The sequence below is a fragment of the Aplysia californica genome, unplaced genomic scaffold (genome assembly GCF_000002075.1).
Source record: "Aplysia californica isolate F4 #8 unplaced genomic scaffold, AplCal3.0 scaffold00346, whole genome shotgun sequence".
Classification (NCBI taxonomy): domain Eukaryota; kingdom Metazoa; phylum Mollusca; class Gastropoda; order Aplysiida; family Aplysiidae; genus Aplysia; species Aplysia californica.
This window is the reverse complement of record NW_004797616.1, coordinates 331,168-350,880: the sequence shown is the minus strand read 5'-3', so window position 1 is coordinate 350,880 and position 19,713 is coordinate 331,168. Positions and strand designations below refer to the sequence as shown.

The following is a 19,713-nucleotide window of genomic DNA, read 5'->3' as shown; positions in this document are numbered from 1 at the left end:
AGAGAGAGAGAGAGAGGGGGGGAGGAGGGAGAGAGAGAGAAAAAGAGAGTGTGTGTGGGAGGGTGGGGAAGAAAGATAGATACACAGAGAGAGAGATGTAGCTTAGCTAAGTTAGATAAACACCCTATATTGCAGTCACAGCTCTAAGGATTCACCTCGCAAGTTGCATATTTTTGTTTGTTTGTTCAGGATCCATTCAATGTGGTGAGCTACAGCATCATAGGCGACGACTCCGCCCCGTCTGTGTTCAACATCACCTCCAGCAGCGGCCAGATCAGACTCACTCGCTCGATCCTGCTGGAGTCGGAGACTTCATACAAGGTAAATGCTACATAATGTGAAGACATACATGGTACAAGGTAAATGCAACATAATGTGAAGACATCATACAAGGTAAATGCTACATGATGTGAAGATATTGTACAAGGTAAATGCTACATAATGTGAAGACATACATGGTACAAGGTAAATGTTACATAATGTAAAGACATCGTACAAGGTAAATATGAAGACATACATCGTACAAGGTAATTGCTACATAATGTGAAGACATTATACAAGATAAATGCTTCATAATGTGAAGACATTGTACAAGATAAATGCTTCATAATGTGAAGACATAATGTGAAGACATACAACGTACAAGGTAAATGCTACATGATGTGAAGACATACATGGTACAAGGTAATTGCTACATAATGTGAAGACATTGAACAAGATAAATGCTTCATAATGTGAAGACATAATGTGAAGACATACATCGTACAAGGTAAATGCTACATACTGATCATACAAGGCAAATGCTACATGATGTGAAGACATCGTACAAGGTTGTTATTTTCAAATCCCTTTAGCTGCGAGCATTTCGCTCTAGGCAGATCTTACAAGGTAAATGCTGCATAATGTGAAGAATCAACATCTTCTCTGGATGAACTGGCTGGCTGGATTTCTGTAGCATGTATACTCGCGTGTAATGTAAACTTATGTATGACAGGATGGTCTACTTTGATTTGATATTTTTGTTGGTTGCTCGTATAATATGGGGTGAATTTCTGACTTGCGGGGGGCTTGCAGACTCACATATGCATGCACTCATATTTACACACAAGCACACACACTCATGCACGCATATGTACATACACATGCAAACACGCATGTACTCTCACGTGCACTACACGCATGTACTCTCACGTGCACTACACTCATCCACACACAAGCACAAATGACACCATTTTTGCTTTCTGAAAAACTTTCTTGTTCAGATCCGAGCCCTCGCTAAAGATGGTTGGTAGTCCTATTAAACACTTGCATCTACTTCAGGTGTTCTGTTTTATATTTATATATTAAGCTACATGTAGCCTATGCTTTTTGGGAAAAAAAAAACTTTCTGTAAAATTTTACTAACTTATGCATATATTTGAATTTTGGCCAAAGACAGTAATAGTCCTATGAAACCCTGGTATTTACTCCTTGTGTGTTGTTTTATATTCAATCTAGATATATGCTTTTTGGTAAGAAAAGTTTCTACAAATTTTGCTTCCTCATACAGATCCAAATTTGGCCAAAGATGGTAATAGTTCTTTTAAACACAGGCATTTACTTCATGTGTTTTTGTTTTATATTCTAGAAAAGTTTCTGAAAATTTCTTTCCTCTTCACACAGATCCGAGTCTTGGCCAAAGACGGTGGTAGTCCTTCCTTGACCGCTACAGCTACGGTCAGTGTGGGTGTCCAGAGGAACCTGTTCTCCCCGACCTTCACCCAGCTGGTGTATGAGGAGACGGTACTGGAGACTCAGTCATTGGGCGTGGCCATCGTGACCGTCTCAGCGACAGACGAAGACACCAAGGTAAGCTGGCTTTTTGTGTCCTTGCTTTGTTTGGATGGGGTGGAGATAAGAATATGAATACGAATCATAATGACTGACGCAGACACCAAGGTAGGTCCTTCTCATACTGTGTCTATGCTTTGTAGGGATGGGGGTGGAGGGTAATGATGATAAGAATAATGATAATAATAATAATAATAATAATAATAATGATAATAATAATAATAATAATAATAATAATAATAATAATAATAATAATATTATTGGCTTCCATTGAAAGCGAGAATTGAATATAAGTTAGCCCTACTATGCTTCAAAGGTCAAACTAACCAGTCACCCATATACATTCAAGAACTCAAAGTACCATACACACCCTCACGTGAACTAAGATCCAGTGGGTCTAGACTAATTTCAACACCTCGTGTGTCACTGAAGAAATATGGTGAGAGAGCTTTTTCTTTTTCTGGGCCAACAGTTTGGAACACTCTCCGTCATGATTTGAGAAGCAAAATAAAACTTGATACCTTCAAAAGAGGACTCAAAACACATCTATTTAAGGAATATTTTAATTAATGGACAGTACCTTTGCCTTTTTGTATGAGCATTTTTTATTGTCTGAAAGAATGTTGCTGTCAAAAAGTGTGCACATGATGAATTTGTATGGTGTTAATATGAATGTGTTTTTAATCTCCTATGTACGCCTTGGGCCCATGCTGTGGGGAAAGGCAGGATACAAATGCTCTTATTATTATTAATATTAATAAAAGTAATAATATTCATAATTGTAATAATTTAGTAATAATGATAATAATAATAATAATAATAATAATAATAATAATAATAATAATAATAATAATAATAATAATAATAATAACACCATGTTGGGATGGGGGTGGGATAATAATAATAATAATAATAATAATAATAATAATAATAATAATAGTAATAATAATAATAGTAATAATAATAATAATAAAGATAATAATACTAGTTATAGTAGTAATAATAAAAATAATAAGAAAAGGAAAAAAAATAATGGTGATAATAATAATAATAATAATTATAATAGTAATAATAATAATAATAATAATAATAATAATAATGATAATAATAATGATAATTACAGAAACCCTAATGATAATTGTATTTATATAGCGCATATCCACACTACACAGCATGCTCTTTGTGCTTTACAACTATTATTACCCAAGCAGACCCTAGAACACTCAGAACTATTTCGGCCAACGGGGAAGCGTACAGTGCAAGCAATGGATTTCACGCACTCTAACTGCTCAAGTTATATACTAGTCATATTATATCTTAATTTAGTCAAGTTTAGGTAAGAATTTTATGGCACTTGCAACACAAATAGGTCATATGCGTTCCAAAGATTTGAGGCATTTTACCATGGAGAACAGGGAGAGCCACTGAAGTGGTTCACTGAAATCCTCTCGCATGTAGCCACAAGGACTCCATAATAATAATAATGGATTGCATTTATATAGCGCATATCCACTTATGCAATGCTGTATGCGCTTAACATGATACATATTATGGATTTACAATGAGCCCTATCTGCCCTGGCCGCTAGTACCAACGAGGTTTGTTCCCTCTGGTGTCAATTACTGCTAGAGAGTAACATACAAAGATAAGAAGCAGGAGAGATAAGTGAGATGGATGTTTGGTAGGAAAGAAGGAGCAAATTACACTGGAGCACCCATCAACCACCCAATTTCATATGTCTAAAACAGTCATACATGGAAAAAACGACAATCATCCAAATGAGCACGTGAGAGAAAGACAATAGTCCAGAGCATTTTTCCTGCGACTAATTCCGTTTGTTTCCCTGATGTCTTCATATATTTGTATACTTCGCCAACACAAATAAAATCGTTCAATTTCTAGTTAATTCTGCTGTGGATTAAAAAACAAACCGAAAAAAACCTTGCTTTATTTCCTCAGAGCCCCTACAACATCGTGAGATATGAACTCGCCGGTACCACCAACGTCCAGGACTTTTTCGCAATCAACAGCATCGATGGTACAATTTCTGCCCGCCAGTCGCTGATTGGGCTAGTAGGCAGTAACACATACACGGTACGTGAACTTCTCAGCTTGTGTTCTCTTTTTTGTTGTATACAGGGGACATTTTCTTTGTAGGTAAATGATGAATACCTTGTACCACCTTTCAGTTGTTTCAATAAGTTTTGTAATCAGAAGTGTTAACTTTTGACACTGACTTTTCTGCCAAAGCTGGAGGTTCTATTATGTTATTTATTTATTTATTCTTTTATTTATTCATTTATATATTTTAAAAATATTTATTTATTTATTTATTTATTTATTTATTTATTTATTTATCTATTTATTTATTTATTTATCCATTTATTCATTTATTCATTTATCCATTCATTTTTAAGGGTGGGGAAAAATACATATACATTGTAGATATAACAATACATACATATATCATATACATGTATTGTAGACGTAATGTGCTTTCATACATTTTGCAGGTTATCACCACATTAAGTAAATGATGGGGGGTGGGGGAGGTGGGGAGTCACAATGAAGGGACTGTTGTTTCAAATATGTTCTTGTAATCTCTTTTGAGTACAGTCTAACCTACTCTAACGGCCACCTGTCCAAGACAATCACCATTTTAAACGACCGCTTCCTGTTTCTCCTCTTAGCATTTTAAAAATGTTTTAATGAATACACTATCCACTTTTGTTTTCAGCAATGAATTGCCATTTTTTAACGATTTTGACAGTACTTTGAACTTTCTTTTTCTTCTTCTATCCTGTGGTTGGGGCAACCATGGGGACACCACTGCATCTGACAACCAGCTCTCGCCATTTCTCTTTGTCCTCTGCTTTCCTCAGATTGTCACCCATCGTCTTTCCTCTCGACTCTGTAATGTTGTCCTCCCATCTCCTTCTCTGCCTTCCTCTCTTTCTCTTTCCTTGTACGGTTCATTGTTAGATTGTTTCGGTAAGTCCTGTGGATCTTGTGACATGCCCATACCATTTTGATTTTCGTCTCTTCACTGTGGTCAGTAGATCTTCATGCTGCCTCACTGCATTGGTGATTCTGTTCCTTACCTAAGCGCACACATGTGTCATACAATTTTTATACCATACTTGGAGTTGTTTTAGCATTGCACTTTCTGTAAAATAAATCCTTATATTACAACATGGCTATTTCACAAGTAGGATAAATTATGATTTAACACCATAACTCGTGTTATAAATTATTTCTATCCTTTTAATGAAGGTTTTTAAGAAGAGTGTTTCAGGTGACAGGGTTTATTATTACTTTTGCCCTCTTGAATTTGTTTACTGTAGTGTTTAATCAATTTAAAAAGTGATGACTGGTACTTAATCCAAGATATATTCTGTTTCAGTTCACCGTCCGAGCCTACGACTTAGGCATCCCTGAACGCCAGAGCTTGCAGTTTGCGACTGTTCGCATTAATGTCATCCGTAACTCCAACTGCCCAGTATTCAGCAACCTTCCCAGCACGGTGAACATCTCGCAGACTCTGGGGAGTAACGTGAACATCTTCAATGTGACTGCTTCTGACGCTGATCCACCTGTAAGTACCCAGCTCTTTGATTTTATGTAAAACTCTTACCTCCGACTGTTTGTTTATTGTTTAAAAAAAATAATTTTGGTAAGTGGAAAGGTTGTACTTTTCAAAGGAACTCATATTTTTTCTGTATGAACATCTATCTCTCACTGGCAAAATTGAAAGCAAACAAGGCAGGGGTAGGCCCAGAACAATCTACATGGGGAACTTAAACAAATGGGCAACAGGGAAAGATCAGGGAAACGTAGCTTTTTTGAGAGCATCCGAGCAAAGGAATGAATGGAGAACCATGATCGCCGATGTCTGTCGCAGATCTGGCACTGCATGATGATGATGATCTCTGTCGGTCAGCTGAAATGTTGTATCCCCTCAGCCTGAGTTAGCCCTGACCAGCAGGGCAAAAGCCCGCCTCCCAAATGATTTAAGTTGTGTCAGTGTGGGTGAGCCATTTCTACAATTACATTCTTTTTTGTCCAGGGTCCATACAGCACTCTCACCTACAGCATCATCGGGGACGACAACGGCCCGGTGTACTTCCGCATCAACCGCAACACCGGCGAAGTTTTCACGCAGGCAAATCTCTTCACCGACAACTCTGCCTCTTACAGGGTCAGTATTGATGGCTTGCTGTTTCTAAACTTGTTGTTAGCTCTTTTTAACTGCCATGTAAAAGACGCTACAGCAGTGTTTCCCTAATGTTATCCTTCATGTAAAATACACTACAAAAGTTTCCCTAATATTATCATTCCTGTAAAATACACTGAAGCAGTGTTTCCCTCGTGTTATCGTTCATGTAAAATAAACTACAACAAGATCCCGCCAACCACCCACCAACCACCCACCATCAAATGTATGTCTACAACAGTATTACATGAAAAAAAATCAACAGTTGTTCAAATGAGCATGTGCAAGAAAGACAATAGTCCAGAAAATTTTTCTATTACTAATTCCGTTTTTAACGGAAGGTTTGGGACATGGTAGCTGTAAAATTGTATATTGTCAGTTCTCCCTCAGTATGTTTTTTACCTTTTTAATACCAATATAATGAACATTCATTTAAGAATACTGCCCCCTTTTTTCAGTTGAGAATTTCTGCGACTGACCAAGGTGGTGTGCAGGCCTGTGACGTCAACAGCATCTTGACCATCGTTGTTCGCCGTAATGAGTTTGCGCCAGTTTGGACTGACCAAGACTTGCTGTATGAGTCGACAATTCTGGAGACCCGCAGCGTCCTCAATCCCATCCTCAGAGTCCAGGCGACAGATGCTGATGTCAGCGTAAGTGCAGGGAGTGTCTGACTGAACTTTGGTGTCTTTGTCTGAATTGTAGCATAGAACTTTACCATCTTTGTGACAATTGTTGAGTAGAACTTTATTATCTTTGTCAGAATTGTACAATAGAACTTCATCATCTTTGTCTGAATTGTTGAATGGATCTATATTATCTTTGTCAAAATTATTGAGTAGAGCTTTGTCATCTTTGTCAGAATTGTACACTTGATTATGCCATCTTATTGTAAAATGGAACTTTGAAATTGGAAAATTTAGAAGAACATTGGAACATCAAAAGATTTTGTGTAGGTAAAGACTTCCGTCACCCTATCTAGATTTATTGTAGCTACAGAAATGAGAAGGGCACCTTCTAATGGTTTTCTATTTGGTGGTGTTGTGCACTGAAAGTAAGTCATGTAGCAGAACCTGCTCTGACAGCTATCTGTCCAAGACAATCACCTGTACAAACAACCACTTCCCACTTCTACATCTTACATTTTTTCTTATACTTACATTGTCCAAGATATCCATCTGTCTTGGACAACCACTTTTTTCCTCGACAGCAAGTGGTTATCTCAGACAATTTTGACTATACTTGTAGGAATGTCATAGCTTGTGAATTTTATACAGTTGTAAAACTGGCTATAAAACTGCTGCTGTCAAATGAAACTCTGAAATCATTGATTTTATCATTTATTTTGTGCGTTAAATTGTTATAGAATTGTAATGTGTACTATTATGTGCAGTGACAGTTCTCATGAGGAATTGGTAAATGAACAAGCCTGAAGTAACAGAAGCTTTTTCTTGGCAACTCATGTTTTTGCTGCTTTTGGTCAAGATCATTAAATTCCAAGCAATTTTGCATTGTCCAGTCTTCTTTTTACCTTAATGATGAACCATAATGACACATTTTTAAGTAACTTACAAATATCCTGCAGTAAATCAGGACAAGGGTCCTAAAACTAAAAGTCTGTACCTTAATGTTTTTATTACAATCTATTTTTGCGAGGAATCAGTAAATGAAAAAGTCAGAATAAATGGAAGCTCTTTTTTGGTGACTCATTTCTCTGCTTTTGTTTATTTTTCAGAATCCCAACAACGTGGTGAACTACGCCATACCAACTGGCCTGAATAACATTCAGAACTTGTTCACAATCAACCAAATCACCGGAGACATCTTCCTTCGCAGCAGCTTGATTGGCTCAACACAAGACAGATATGAGGTGAGGGAAATCTTTGGAGTGTTTTGCTTTATCTTTGGTAGACAGATATGAGGTAGATGAAACTGTTTTGTTAAGTTTACAGTAGATGAATTTGAATAGTACGTTTACAGTAGACAGATAGAGAGCGACATTATTTTCTTTTTCTTTATCTGTGGGAGACAGATATGATGTAGGTGAAAGTGTTTTTCTGAGCTTACTGTTAAAAGATATGAAGTGAGTGAATTTTTTTAGTGGTTTGCTCGGTCAACACAAGACCAGTATGAAGTGAATGTGATTTATGTATGTGGAAATATGTTCATGTGTTTGTGTGTCCATCCAATGTCTATTCATTTGCGTGCATCTGTGTATGTAAGTGTATGTAAGTGTGTGCGTGTGTGTGTGTGTGTGTATGTGTGTGTGTGTGTGTGTGTGTGTGTGTGTGTGTGTGTGTGTGTGTGTGTGTATGTACATGCTGGTGTGTGTGAGTGTGTTTTGACCCTTGTGTGTTCATGCATATATTTACTACGATGAAGAAAATTTTTCTTTGTGGAGATCAATAAAATTGTTATCCCATCTCATCTCATCTCATATTTTGTTCTACTGCTATCTATCCTCAGTTCCAAGTCTCAGTCTTCGACAATGGCAACCCCACTCTGTTTGGCCCTCAAGCGACGGTCGTGGTGAATGTGATCCGCAATCAGAACCCTCCGATCTTCATCAACGAGCCCTATGAAGCTCAGCTGGCCCAGAACGCGTTCATCGGAGTCTCGGTGGCTCAAGTCACCGCAACGGACGCAGACACACGGGTGAGTGAACCTTTGTCCCCCCCCCCCCCCCCCCCCCCCCGACTAAATTCAATAATAGATAAATATCATCTTAATAGTGCATATCCTCGCTCAGCAACAAGCTTTATATGAGCTTCATAATCTATATTACTTATGTGATGTCATACAAAAAATCTATTGTGTATTATTTGTAGAAAATTAACTCTTCTCCTGAGCTGGTCAATCATGCATGCTGTAATAATAATAATAGCAAAAATAATAATAATAATAATAATAGCAAAAATAATAATAATAATAGCAAAAATAATAATAAAAATAATAATAATAATAATAATAATAATAATAATAATAATAGCAAAAATAATAATCAAAATAATAATAGTAATAATAATAATAATAATAATAATAATAATGATAATAATGATAATAATAGTAATAATATTAGTTCATCTATCTTGAACTGACGATGACCTTAAACATCCAAGGAAGAAGGAAGGTTATAAATTTTGCTATCTACCACAGGAAGCTAGCATGGTAAATAGAGCAAAGTAAACAAAATGATAGCAATTTGTAATGATACCAGAAGCCCCAAGGCACTGCAGATAGCAGCGTACTCTATATTTGATAAATTACTTCCGAGGAAATAAAAAAACATCTGGTGTGTGGTTATTTGTTTTAGGAGCTGGATTTTTCACCGGTGGGAAATGTAAGATATTTCTCAAGTTATTAATAATAATAAATTAATAATAGATAGCATTTGTATAGCTCATATCCCCGCTCAGCAGCAGGCTCTATGCGCTTTACACTATATTATTACAGCGAAAGATCTTGTCAGTTTGTTAGTGTTTGAGCGCTTAATCGGCTGCTTGCACTGTATGCTTCCCGGGAAGCTGAGAATGTTTCGAAGTGTTCTATGGTCTACTGTGTTCAAGAACAAGAGGAAACTAGAAGAAATATCTTTCAAATTTTTCTCTTAGTACGAGTGCAGTCGACACGTTTATGATTAAAGTGTGAACATGCTTTACAGTTTTGACAGTCAAAATACAGTCTAACCTGTTCTAATAGCCATCTGTCTAAGACAGCCATGTATACAAATGACAATCCGTGTATGAATTCCTCCCTTGCGTATTTTTCTATATTATAATGACACTCTCCAAGACATTCAACTTCATAAGACAACCACTTTTCTCCTCAACAATGAATGGCCGTCTTGGACAATTTTGACTGTATCTCTTCCATTTTTTATTCATTTTCCAAATAATGAGCTGTGTTTGTGTTTTTGATCCAGGCACCGTACAATTCCGTAATCTATGACATCATCGATGATGACTATATAAGACAACCACTTTTCTCTTCACAATGAGTGGTTGTCTTGGACAATTTTGACAGCATTTTGAAATGTCTGTCGCTCTTTTGCATTTTTGATTGATTTTCTAAAGAACTATGTTTTGTTTGTTTGTTCCAGGCACCGTACAATTCGGTAATCTATGACATCATTGGTGATGACTCGGCTCCCAGCTACTTCTCCATCAACTCAGCGTCTGGTGTCATCAGCCTGGCCCAGTCGATCGCCGCTGACCCCACTGATAAGTACACGGTCAGTGGATGACTTCACAGTTGGTGGGATATGTACATAGGGAGTGGGATATGTACATAGGGAGTGGGATATGTACATAGGGAGTGGGATATGTACTTAGGGAGTGGGATAAGTACATATGGAGTGGGATATGTAGACAGTTAGTGAGATATGTACATAAGAAGTGGGATAAGTACATAGGGAGTGGGTTATGTAGACAGTGAGATAATTACACCGTTAAGGTGATTTTGAGGTTTTTCTAAATTTCCACAAGATATTTGAGCTTGACCATGTTGAAGCCTGGAAATAATCTATAAAATATAAGTGAAGATCTTGAAGAGTTTTTTTGCAACACAAATAGTTCATAAAAGTGACGAAGATTAGAGGTGTTACTAACGAGAAATATACAAGGGAAAAGAGGAGGAGAGATGAGGATTATAGATGTTTGATAGAAAAGAAGGAGCAGACCACACTGGATTACCTGTAAACCACCCGCTGTTCTCGTTCTCCAGATCCGAGTGCGTGCCCAGGATGGCGGCAACCCAATCCTGAGCGACATCACCAAGGTCGAGGTCACGGTAGACAGGAACCTGTTCTCCCCACTGTTCAGAGACACGTCCTACGCCAACCAGATCCTGGAGACCCAGGCTGTCGGCTCTGCTGTTGGCATCCGAGTGGAAGCGACGGATTCTGACACCACGGTATGACAGGATAAGATTCTCACACTAACCGTTTAATTTCTTAGTTTATAAAAATCTTTTTTTTTAAAGATTAATTGAACATTATTTTCTTTGGTATATAAAACAAGAGTATACATATCACATTGATGCACACAAATATAACATACATATATATTATACACGTAATATGCTTCCACATTCCTTGAAGACATATTGAAGCATGAAGCAGTATTCCTGAAATTAGGAATTTCCCGGACAGAATGAAGTTCTTGTACGATTCTGATATGAACTATTAATTTGCGAATCTCCCCTAGAATTAGCTTTCAAACTACCAAGTGGGTTCTTGCAGGGTGCTCTAGTGTGGTTTTTCCTCTTCTTTCCTATCTAACATCTATCGTCCTCTTCTCCCCTATTCTTTTCTTCACACGTTACTATCCAGTGACATCTCTAACTTTCAGCATTAATACCACCTAATTGTGTTGCAAGTACCCGTAAAATTCTAACTAAGCCTACCATAAAACATACCACTCACCTGGCTGTCATGCTCCTTTCTCAGTCTCCCAACAACGACGTTCGGTACAGTCTCATCGGTGACACTCTGGATGAGTTCTACTTCGCCATCGATCCGATCAGTGGTGTGATCACCGTCAAACGGTCCCTTGCAGACGAGCTCAACAGGAACGTATCCATCTTCCAGGTACTACGACTGCCAGTAATAAGGGAGATAATTTCTGTAGCGCCGACTTAATGGACCCTCAGTTTGGTTGATTTTGGGTCAAGCTGTGCAAATTGAGATGTTGGCTGATTTTTTAAGGTTAACCAGTTCGTAGTTTGAGAATAGCAAGGAGGCTATTGAGAAAATCTTTATTCTCGTCTGAATTTGCCTTTGAAAACATGAGGCTGGGTTAAAATATAGTGAATTTTCACAATAATTGTTGTTTTTCTCAAAATGTAATTTTTTCTCAGCTTTTCCACTACTCATTCCTTAGTTTTCATCCTTTTGACATGAAACTTTCAGGAAACATAGATGGTGTACATTGGGAAAATTCTCATGTTTCTTTTTCATTTACAGTTATTTAGAAATACTCTCTGTTACGTTGATAGAGACTGGTCAGGTATACTCTCACCAAATTTCGTCAATTGTGGTCAGTAAATAAGAAAGCCTTACAGATTTTTAATTCATTGTTTATCTTCAAGATGTCGGCCTTTTCCATAGCAACCATTTTAGCTATGCAAAAATAAAAGTACGTATGAAGAGACTTTTATATGCCTAATTTATATGTGTACTTAGATTTGATCTCGGGCAGAAAATAGACTTTGAGGGTTGCTCCCCATGTTAACATATGCCGTGCAGCTCTAGATGCTTTGCAGTAAATTCATCTGAACAAAAAATACAACTGCTTGAACGTACATTGTACTAAGACAAAATATGATAAGATGTGATAGATAAGACAGAAGAAAAGAGACAAGGTGATGAGATAAATGTTATTGCTCCCTCATAAGGAGAAATTAACGGAGTGTGTTCACATACTTCTGTTACTCAAATTTCTTCGACTCCCCTGATCCAGATCCATCGTCATCTGTATTTTATATGCTAAGACATCTATCATGCAATGTTGGTGTAAGTCTGAAAGCAGTTGTCTTTCCTTGGTTTTCAATTTGGTTTTTGGGGTGAATTTGACTGTGAAACTGATAATTTTTGTGGAATTATTTGTAACATTTTTATTAAAGTATGTATGTTAATTGCTCTTGTTCGTGATTGCTGCATGTATTTTAATGCCTTCACAGGCTACAAATAGTTCTATATCTTGTTAAGCATATTGAGTATTGTAAATTATGGAAATGTTTTATACAAATGCTATAGATTATGATATAAGAAGTACTACTAGTAGCAATAGTAGTTAGTAGTAGCAGCAGCAGCAGCAGCAGCAGTAGCTGTAGTAGTAGTTGTAGTAATAGTGGTAGCGGCAGCGGCAGCAGCAGCAGCAGTAGCAGCAGCAGCAGTAGTAATAGTGGTAGTAGTAGTAGTAGTAATAGTAGTAGTAGTAGTAGTGGTAGTAGTAGTAGTAGTAGGAGGAGAAGGAGGTGGAGGAGGAGGAGGAGGAGGTGGAGTAGTAGCAGTAGTAGTAGTAGCAGTAGTAGCAGTAGTAGTAGTAGTATTTGTAGTAGCCTTTCTGTAGCATTCATGATATGATATTTCCCTCATCTACCACCTTGTAGTTCCAAGCCTTGGCCACCGATCTGGGCACCCCACAGCGCCAGTCGTCCCCCGTGGATGTGACCATCTCCGTGCTGAGGAACCAGTTCCCCCCAGAATTCATCAATGAGCCCTACAACCGAGTCATTCAGCAAAACGAGCTTGGAGGCTCCAGCGTGTATCAGACCACAGCTATTGACAGGGACACTACGGTACAGTAAACCTTCTGATCTCTTTATTTGATTGGAGGAAGACATTATAGTTGAAATTGTCCAAGATGGCCACCCATTGTTGAGGAGAAAAGTAGTGAAGGGACATTTGAATATCAAGGCCCCAAGATCTGGAATGCTTTGCCAAGTACTTTAAGAACGATCAAATCCTTTGATTCATTCAAACGTCAGCAGTCTGTTTTTTAATTAATAAGATGAATATTTGGCGTTATTTTTTTTTGGTCAGAACACAAAGTTTTTTGTTACTATTGTACGCTGTACTGTATTGTAAAGCGCTCAGAGCCTGTGTATTTTAATCGGGGTTGAGAGCTATGTAAATGTCTTTTATTATTATTATTTTTTTAGACTGGTGGAGGTCTTGGACAGCAACATTTTTCATGGTAGAGAAAAAAATCATTTAATTCTTTTAACAGTTGTACCTAAATTATGCATCTTCTTTTGCTTTTCCCCCAACATTTAGAATTTTAATTTGGACAAAATATTTCTCTTGACTTGTTGACTCTGTACCTTTTGTTAAATACGTAGAAAATATCGTAGCCAGCTGCTCCTGCTCTTATTGTCCTTTCTTTCTGACAGTGTATGCTTGAAAGGGGTTTAACAAACCACACTTTGCTCTCTCTCTCTCTCCACAGAGTCCATTCAACAGCCTGACCTATGAGCTGATCGGTGATGGGAACACGCCAGCTTTCTTCCAAGTCAACACTGCCACGGGTTTGTTGTCACTCCGCATCAACGCTGATATTGCATCGGACACTGGTTCTATCTATGTGGTAAGTTGGCTGTAAACATCTTGAGGAAAACAAATATGAACATTAACCCGCCTAGCTTTGAGATGAAATCTTTTTATGAAAAGAGAAAAAAGGCGTTAAAGTACTTGGAGGAGTGACGTAGATGTTGAAGAGATGCAGCTGGACATCTGCATTATTATTAATATGTGAGGCATTGTGGTGAAATCAGGCGTTCGAGAAAATATTGAAACCAAAGAAATCTGTATTTTTTGGCCGATGTGCAATTTTTTTCTAATTTTCTTTGTTTGGCTCAACACCTTTTATGTCCTTTTAAAAGCACATTTTTGTGTGGATTTTACTGATTGATTAAAGGCACAAAAAAAGTAGATTTTCAGTTTCCAAGGACTCTCAGGCTATTGAAGTTTCCAAACCTTGGCGGCCATTTTCTTGCTAATTTTGCCTGTGAAATGAGGTGACCCTGACCTACTTCAATTGTAACTTTTTAATATTTCGACTTCTTTTCAAGATAGATGGATTTTTTTTACCAAAAGGAAGACAAATGAACAGGTTTTAAGATGATACCAATAGCCCCCTATACAAAAAAATTAACGACCGCCTGATTCTGCAGCGTCGGGACACATATTATTATTATTATTATTATTATTATTATTATTATTATTATTATTATTATTATTCTTTTAATGATTTTTTATGTCTTTTTGTCCTGTTCAGGCTCGTGTGCTGGCCAAGGACGGAGGTGTCCCCTCGAGAACAGCGACGTCCACGGTCTCTGTGAACGTGATCAGGAACCTCTTCCCTCCTATCTACAACAACTCTCAAATCCTGCAGGTGCTGGACATGTCTTGCTATTGTCTCAAAATGGCAATTCATATTCTCAAACAAATTTACTATTTCTTGTTAAGTGGCAGAGACCGAATCAGTTTTTCTAATAATTTTAAGAAATTTGTGATTTGTTTCACAGCACCTGCAACACAGATAAGTCAAATCAGTGCTGGAGATTAGAGGTGTTACTAGAGAGTAAAATAAATTTCAAAAAAGGAAAGAGTAGAGATAGGGATGATAGGTATTTGAAATGTACGAAGGAACAAACGGCACAAGAGCATCTGCCAACCATCCATGTATATTTTAAAAAAAAGAACTTTCTATTAAATCACTGCTGTTGCTTTAAGTAGAGAAAATGGGCAGAGCTGAGGTAGGAATCTCTTACTGTGGATGCAATGATGTTTGATATTTTCTTCATAAAAGACTGCGCTTGCTTTAGAACTATGTGTTGTGATTTGGAGAAGAAAAAAATTATGTGATCGAGATTGCTACAATAAGCAAAGGATGAAGGAAAAAGATTAGGGTAAAATTTAAAATGAAATTTAAAATGTACAAACATTTTTCTTTCAACTTAAGGAACAACATACTACTTCTCTGTGTACAGAATATTTTGTAGTGAGGAACAACATTTGTAGGAGTATGCTTCTCTGTGTGAAGAGTGTTTACGGGGGATTACCTCTTGTTGTGTATCTTATCATGCATTATGTTGTCACTAACACTATTGTTGGATGTTTTCCCCTGGCAGAGAGAAATCCCAGAGACGACGACTGTGGGTTCCTTCATTGCCAGACTCTTCGCCTTTGATGCTGACACTACTGTAAGACTTTGCTTATACTGTTTTTCTTAATGTAGATAATTTAGAAGGCGGGCTTTGGCCCTGGCTGTCATTGCTAACCCTAACCAGGCTGTCATTGCTAACCCTAACCAGACTGAGAGGGATATAATGTCTCTGCAAAAAGGCAGAGACACTCCATAATAATTCTCTTCATTTAGGAATGGAACTTGGGTCTTAGGCAGGCAACGGCAAAGTGCAGGATCGCTACACCACTCATAGGCTGGTTGTTTTTCTTAGTTTTGTTTTTGTCTTTATAAACCTGACATGAAACATTGTTTGTTCTGAACTTTGCTAACACCAGGATGAAGCATTTGAAACTGAGTAATGTTTGGAACTAGAATATTTTGTCTTTGGTAGTGAGTGACACTTGATTGATGTGCACTGCTGCTCACATGGCATGTGTGGACTCGAGATAAAAGGATCAAGATTATTGTTCACTTCTCAGTTTTGAATAATTTTTTTTCCAACCTAAAGCATTGTGAACCAATATTGATGATAACGGAACAATCGTTAATGATGGCAGTAGGAAGAACTAATAATGATAATTATGAAAATAATAATAATAGTAATTGTTATACTCTTGTGTATATAATAGTGTATAACATAGAGAGGTCATGATAGACGGGTTGAATGAACTTTTGTTGTTGGGCACTGTTGTACAACTTTTCAGTATGATGTTAGTGGGTTTTAGACTGCTGGACATTAGTAATGATTCATGTTCACATTACATTGAATTACATGTTATAAATACCAACTATGTAGCAGTAATAATAATTATATTTATATACTGCATATCCATTCTTTACAGCATGCTACTTGCACTTTACTAGTATTACCTCCCAAGCTGATCCTAGAACGCCCAGAAACATTCTCAGCATCCCCAGACGCATACAGTGCAAGCTTAGCTGATCATCTCTATAATAACAACATTCTGTTTCACACCTACTGCACATTTGAAGATGCTAAGGTACTATATTTCTTTCTGTGAATCACAGGCTCCTAACAATGAGGTGGTATACTCCATCGTTGGGGACGATCGTGCTTCGGAATTCTTTTTCGTCAACCCAAACACGGGAGAGATCACTTTGCTCAAGTCTGTTCAAGATGTTAACATCAACTTGTTCAGGGTGAGTAAAAGTCTTATTCAGCTATTTCTGTTCAAGATGTTAATATCAACTTCTTCTTCAGGGTGAGTATTGTAATGGCTTCATTTATTCAGGGGATTGGATTGGTATTATCAGACAGGGCTCAGAATGTTAACATCATTCTCTTCAGGGTAATTATCGTAGTATACCCTTCTCTGTCTCTTTCCCTGCTCTGTAGATGCACTTTTTAGGGGTAATTTAAAACAAGCACCAAATTGTTGTTCCTACAGATTTTTCACTTCTGTTTTCTTTATGTGAAACTTAGAAAGGCAGACAACAATACTATTTCAACTATGAAATAAGCAATTTTATGTGTTTGATTGTGCATGAAGCTTGGAAATATGCCTCAACATTGCATTTGGTGTGCTGCTGATCCAATATGTTATGTGTTCGCTACATCCTTAACCCTATCCCTACGCCTTGGGGTTATTTTGTAACCCCAGGTTGTATTGTTCACATTTTAAAATACGTCTAGTGCGAAGATCTCTTTGAAACTTTCAGTATTTCTCGAAAAATCATTTTGACAGACTGCTATGAAAAGTGTACGAATTCGTTTAATGAGAAAATTTCCTCTTTGGAAAGTGGTGGCACAGAGTTCCCAATGTCGTATGGATGCGATAGTAAAACACGACGTACGGATAGGGTTAAAGAGTTAACAGAAAATTTTTCTGTCCTTAGATCCGAGTGCTAGCTCAGGATGGCGGTAGCCCCTCGCGGTCTGACCAGACGTACGTGGAAGTCACAGTGCGTAGGGAGACCGGCGTCCTGTCCTTCACCTTGAGCAGCTACACGGTGCAGATCAGCGAGAACACCAACGTCAACGACTTCATCGTCACAACAGGAGCACAGCCGGGCGTAAGTTACGAATACCACACCTAGATGGTCGCTTTTAAGCACATGCTGTTATGATGTTATGTATTCTTGATATTTGATCTAAATCAGACGAGCACAAGACGATAGCAAACATTCAGCCATATTGATTTCATGGGGAAGGGAAGTGTTTATTTTCGTATCGAACATCTTCACTATATTCGAGTATAAGTATCGAACATCATGACACATGCGGGCTAACCCAGATTTTGGGGGTTTCCAGAAATCTTGACCTACACCAAAAATGGGCATTTCCCTACCTATAGGAGAAGTTTGGTTTCCATTGGTGTTTATGTTTGGTTACAGAGTAAACTCTCCTTGTATTTTAAAGAAACTGAACAAGGGGCAAAAACTTTACCTTTGATAGCCCCCTTGTGGTTAAAAGTGTTCACATTTCTATGAAAAGGCTCGCTTGTGTAGTTAAAGTGTCTGATTCAATCATTCAGTGACACCACCATATTCAAAGGATAATGCATGCTGAAGGAGGTCAACGTATCAAATGAATTGAATTCCCAATTTATTGATCCATTGAAGAAACGGAATAAATATTGTATTGTTGAAATACTACCTTTATTGTATTGTTGGCAACTTGGTTTTAATAATAATTGATGATGAAAATAATAATAATAGTTATAATAATAATAATAATTATAATAATAATAATAGTAATCATACTTAAGTGCATTCTTATAGCACCTACTCCCTTGTGCCCACAGCTCTAGGTGCTTTACACTGATCAAAGTGCAAAACAATAACCGGTCATTGCTCTTTCAGTCTTGCAAAGATTGAAAGAAGAAGTAAGTTTATCTGTGTTATTTATCTGTTCTCTTCTTTTGTCTTCCAGAACCCGACCTATCGTGTGCTTGGCTTTAGCCCCGCCCCCAGCTACTTCGGCATCAACGGAAACTCTGGTGTGATCACTCTACGCTCCGACTTGAGGCAGGACCCAGCCAGGCTCACTTTCTATCAGGTTTGTAATCGATTTGATTCTTTTTGGGGGGGCTTTTGTAACAGTTTCCGCTCTGCTAGACATAATTTTGTAATGTTGAGGGGACCCCCCCCCCCAAACTCTGTCTGTCTCTCCCTCTCTCTCTTCTGTTTCTCTTTCTCCCCACCTCCCACTCCCTCCATCTTTCACTCTCTGTCCTTCCCCCTTCTCCCTCTCCCTTTTTGCTTACTTCCTCCCTTTTTATCATTTCTCTCTATAATGCACACACACACACACACATGCACACATACACACACACGCACTCACACATATACACACACACATACACACACACACACGCACACACACACGCACACACACACACACACAATCACACACACACATGTAATCTCAATTTGTATCATTGACATGGCGTTTAGGTGGGGGGTCACGTGATGTGCCCTTGGGCAAGACACAATATATAAACTTAACCAAAAAAAATAACAGGGCACACACAGAGGGGACCAGCAACAATAAGTGGATTCTTCATGTTCGTGATATTGTGTATTGTTCCTGCATTTATATATTATGTATTTGTTTATTGATGTATGCCATTAAAAAAAAGAAGTCCAAATGGGCTTAATAATTTAGAATTTATTTATTATTTTATTCATTGATGCAATAAAGCACACAAGGAGAAAATCCGAGCTGACCAAGAAGACAGACAACAAAAAGGAGTGGGGCACCATGGTCCATGATCATCAATATCTGGTCCAGACCCGACACTTGCAGAAGAGGAAGAATCTAAATTAAAATATGATAATATAGATTGTCATTTAACACTTTGCGGTCACTTGGCGCAATAATGCGTTGGTGAAAATGATACATTCCAGTCATCTAGTGCAGTTCTATGTCAGGCCCGAGAAGTCCATTGCAGTCACTCTCCTGGCTGGGTGACCAGATGGGGTATTTTGTACAGCTGGCTGTGTGACTGCAAAATGTTA

At 37.8% G+C, this 19,713-nt stretch overlaps 2 protein-coding genes across 2 annotated transcripts in view; both read left to right on the top strand.

Annotated features, from left to right (window-relative positions):
• Positions 1 to 19,713, top strand: part of LOC101859258 (protocadherin Fat 4) — a gene marked incomplete at its 5' end in the record, with an annotated part of 115,844 nt that overhangs the window by 77,106 nt on the left and 19,025 nt on the right. Inside the window, 18 exons of the mRNA XM_035970948.1 lie at positions 190 to 321; positions 1,663 to 1,848; positions 3,790 to 3,924; positions 5,234 to 5,425; positions 5,897 to 6,028; positions 6,502 to 6,696; positions 7,767 to 7,913; positions 8,510 to 8,698; positions 10,143 to 10,274; positions 10,766 to 10,954; positions 11,490 to 11,630; positions 13,154 to 13,342; positions 13,993 to 14,130; positions 14,821 to 14,937; positions 15,677 to 15,748; positions 16,762 to 16,893; positions 17,590 to 17,766; positions 18,626 to 18,751. Coding sequence (XP_035826841.1) covers positions 190 to 321; positions 1,663 to 1,848; positions 3,790 to 3,924; positions 5,234 to 5,425; positions 5,897 to 6,028; positions 6,502 to 6,696; positions 7,767 to 7,913; positions 8,510 to 8,698; positions 10,143 to 10,274; positions 10,766 to 10,954; positions 11,490 to 11,630; positions 13,154 to 13,342; positions 13,993 to 14,130; positions 14,821 to 14,937; positions 15,677 to 15,748; positions 16,762 to 16,893; positions 17,590 to 17,766; positions 18,626 to 18,751 — 2,721 coding nt within the window. The remainder of the gene's footprint in view (positions 1 to 189; positions 322 to 1,662; positions 1,849 to 3,789; positions 3,925 to 5,233; positions 5,426 to 5,896; positions 6,029 to 6,501; positions 6,697 to 7,766; positions 7,914 to 8,509; positions 8,699 to 10,142; positions 10,275 to 10,765; positions 10,955 to 11,489; positions 11,631 to 13,153; positions 13,343 to 13,992; positions 14,131 to 14,820; positions 14,938 to 15,676; positions 15,749 to 16,761; positions 16,894 to 17,589; positions 17,767 to 18,625; positions 18,752 to 19,713) is intronic.
• Positions 18,632 to 19,713, top strand: part of LOC118477175 (protocadherin Fat 4-like) — a gene marked incomplete in the record, with an annotated part of 113,600 nt that continues 112,518 nt past the window's right edge. The window contains 1 exon segment of the mRNA XM_035970945.1: positions 18,632 to 18,751.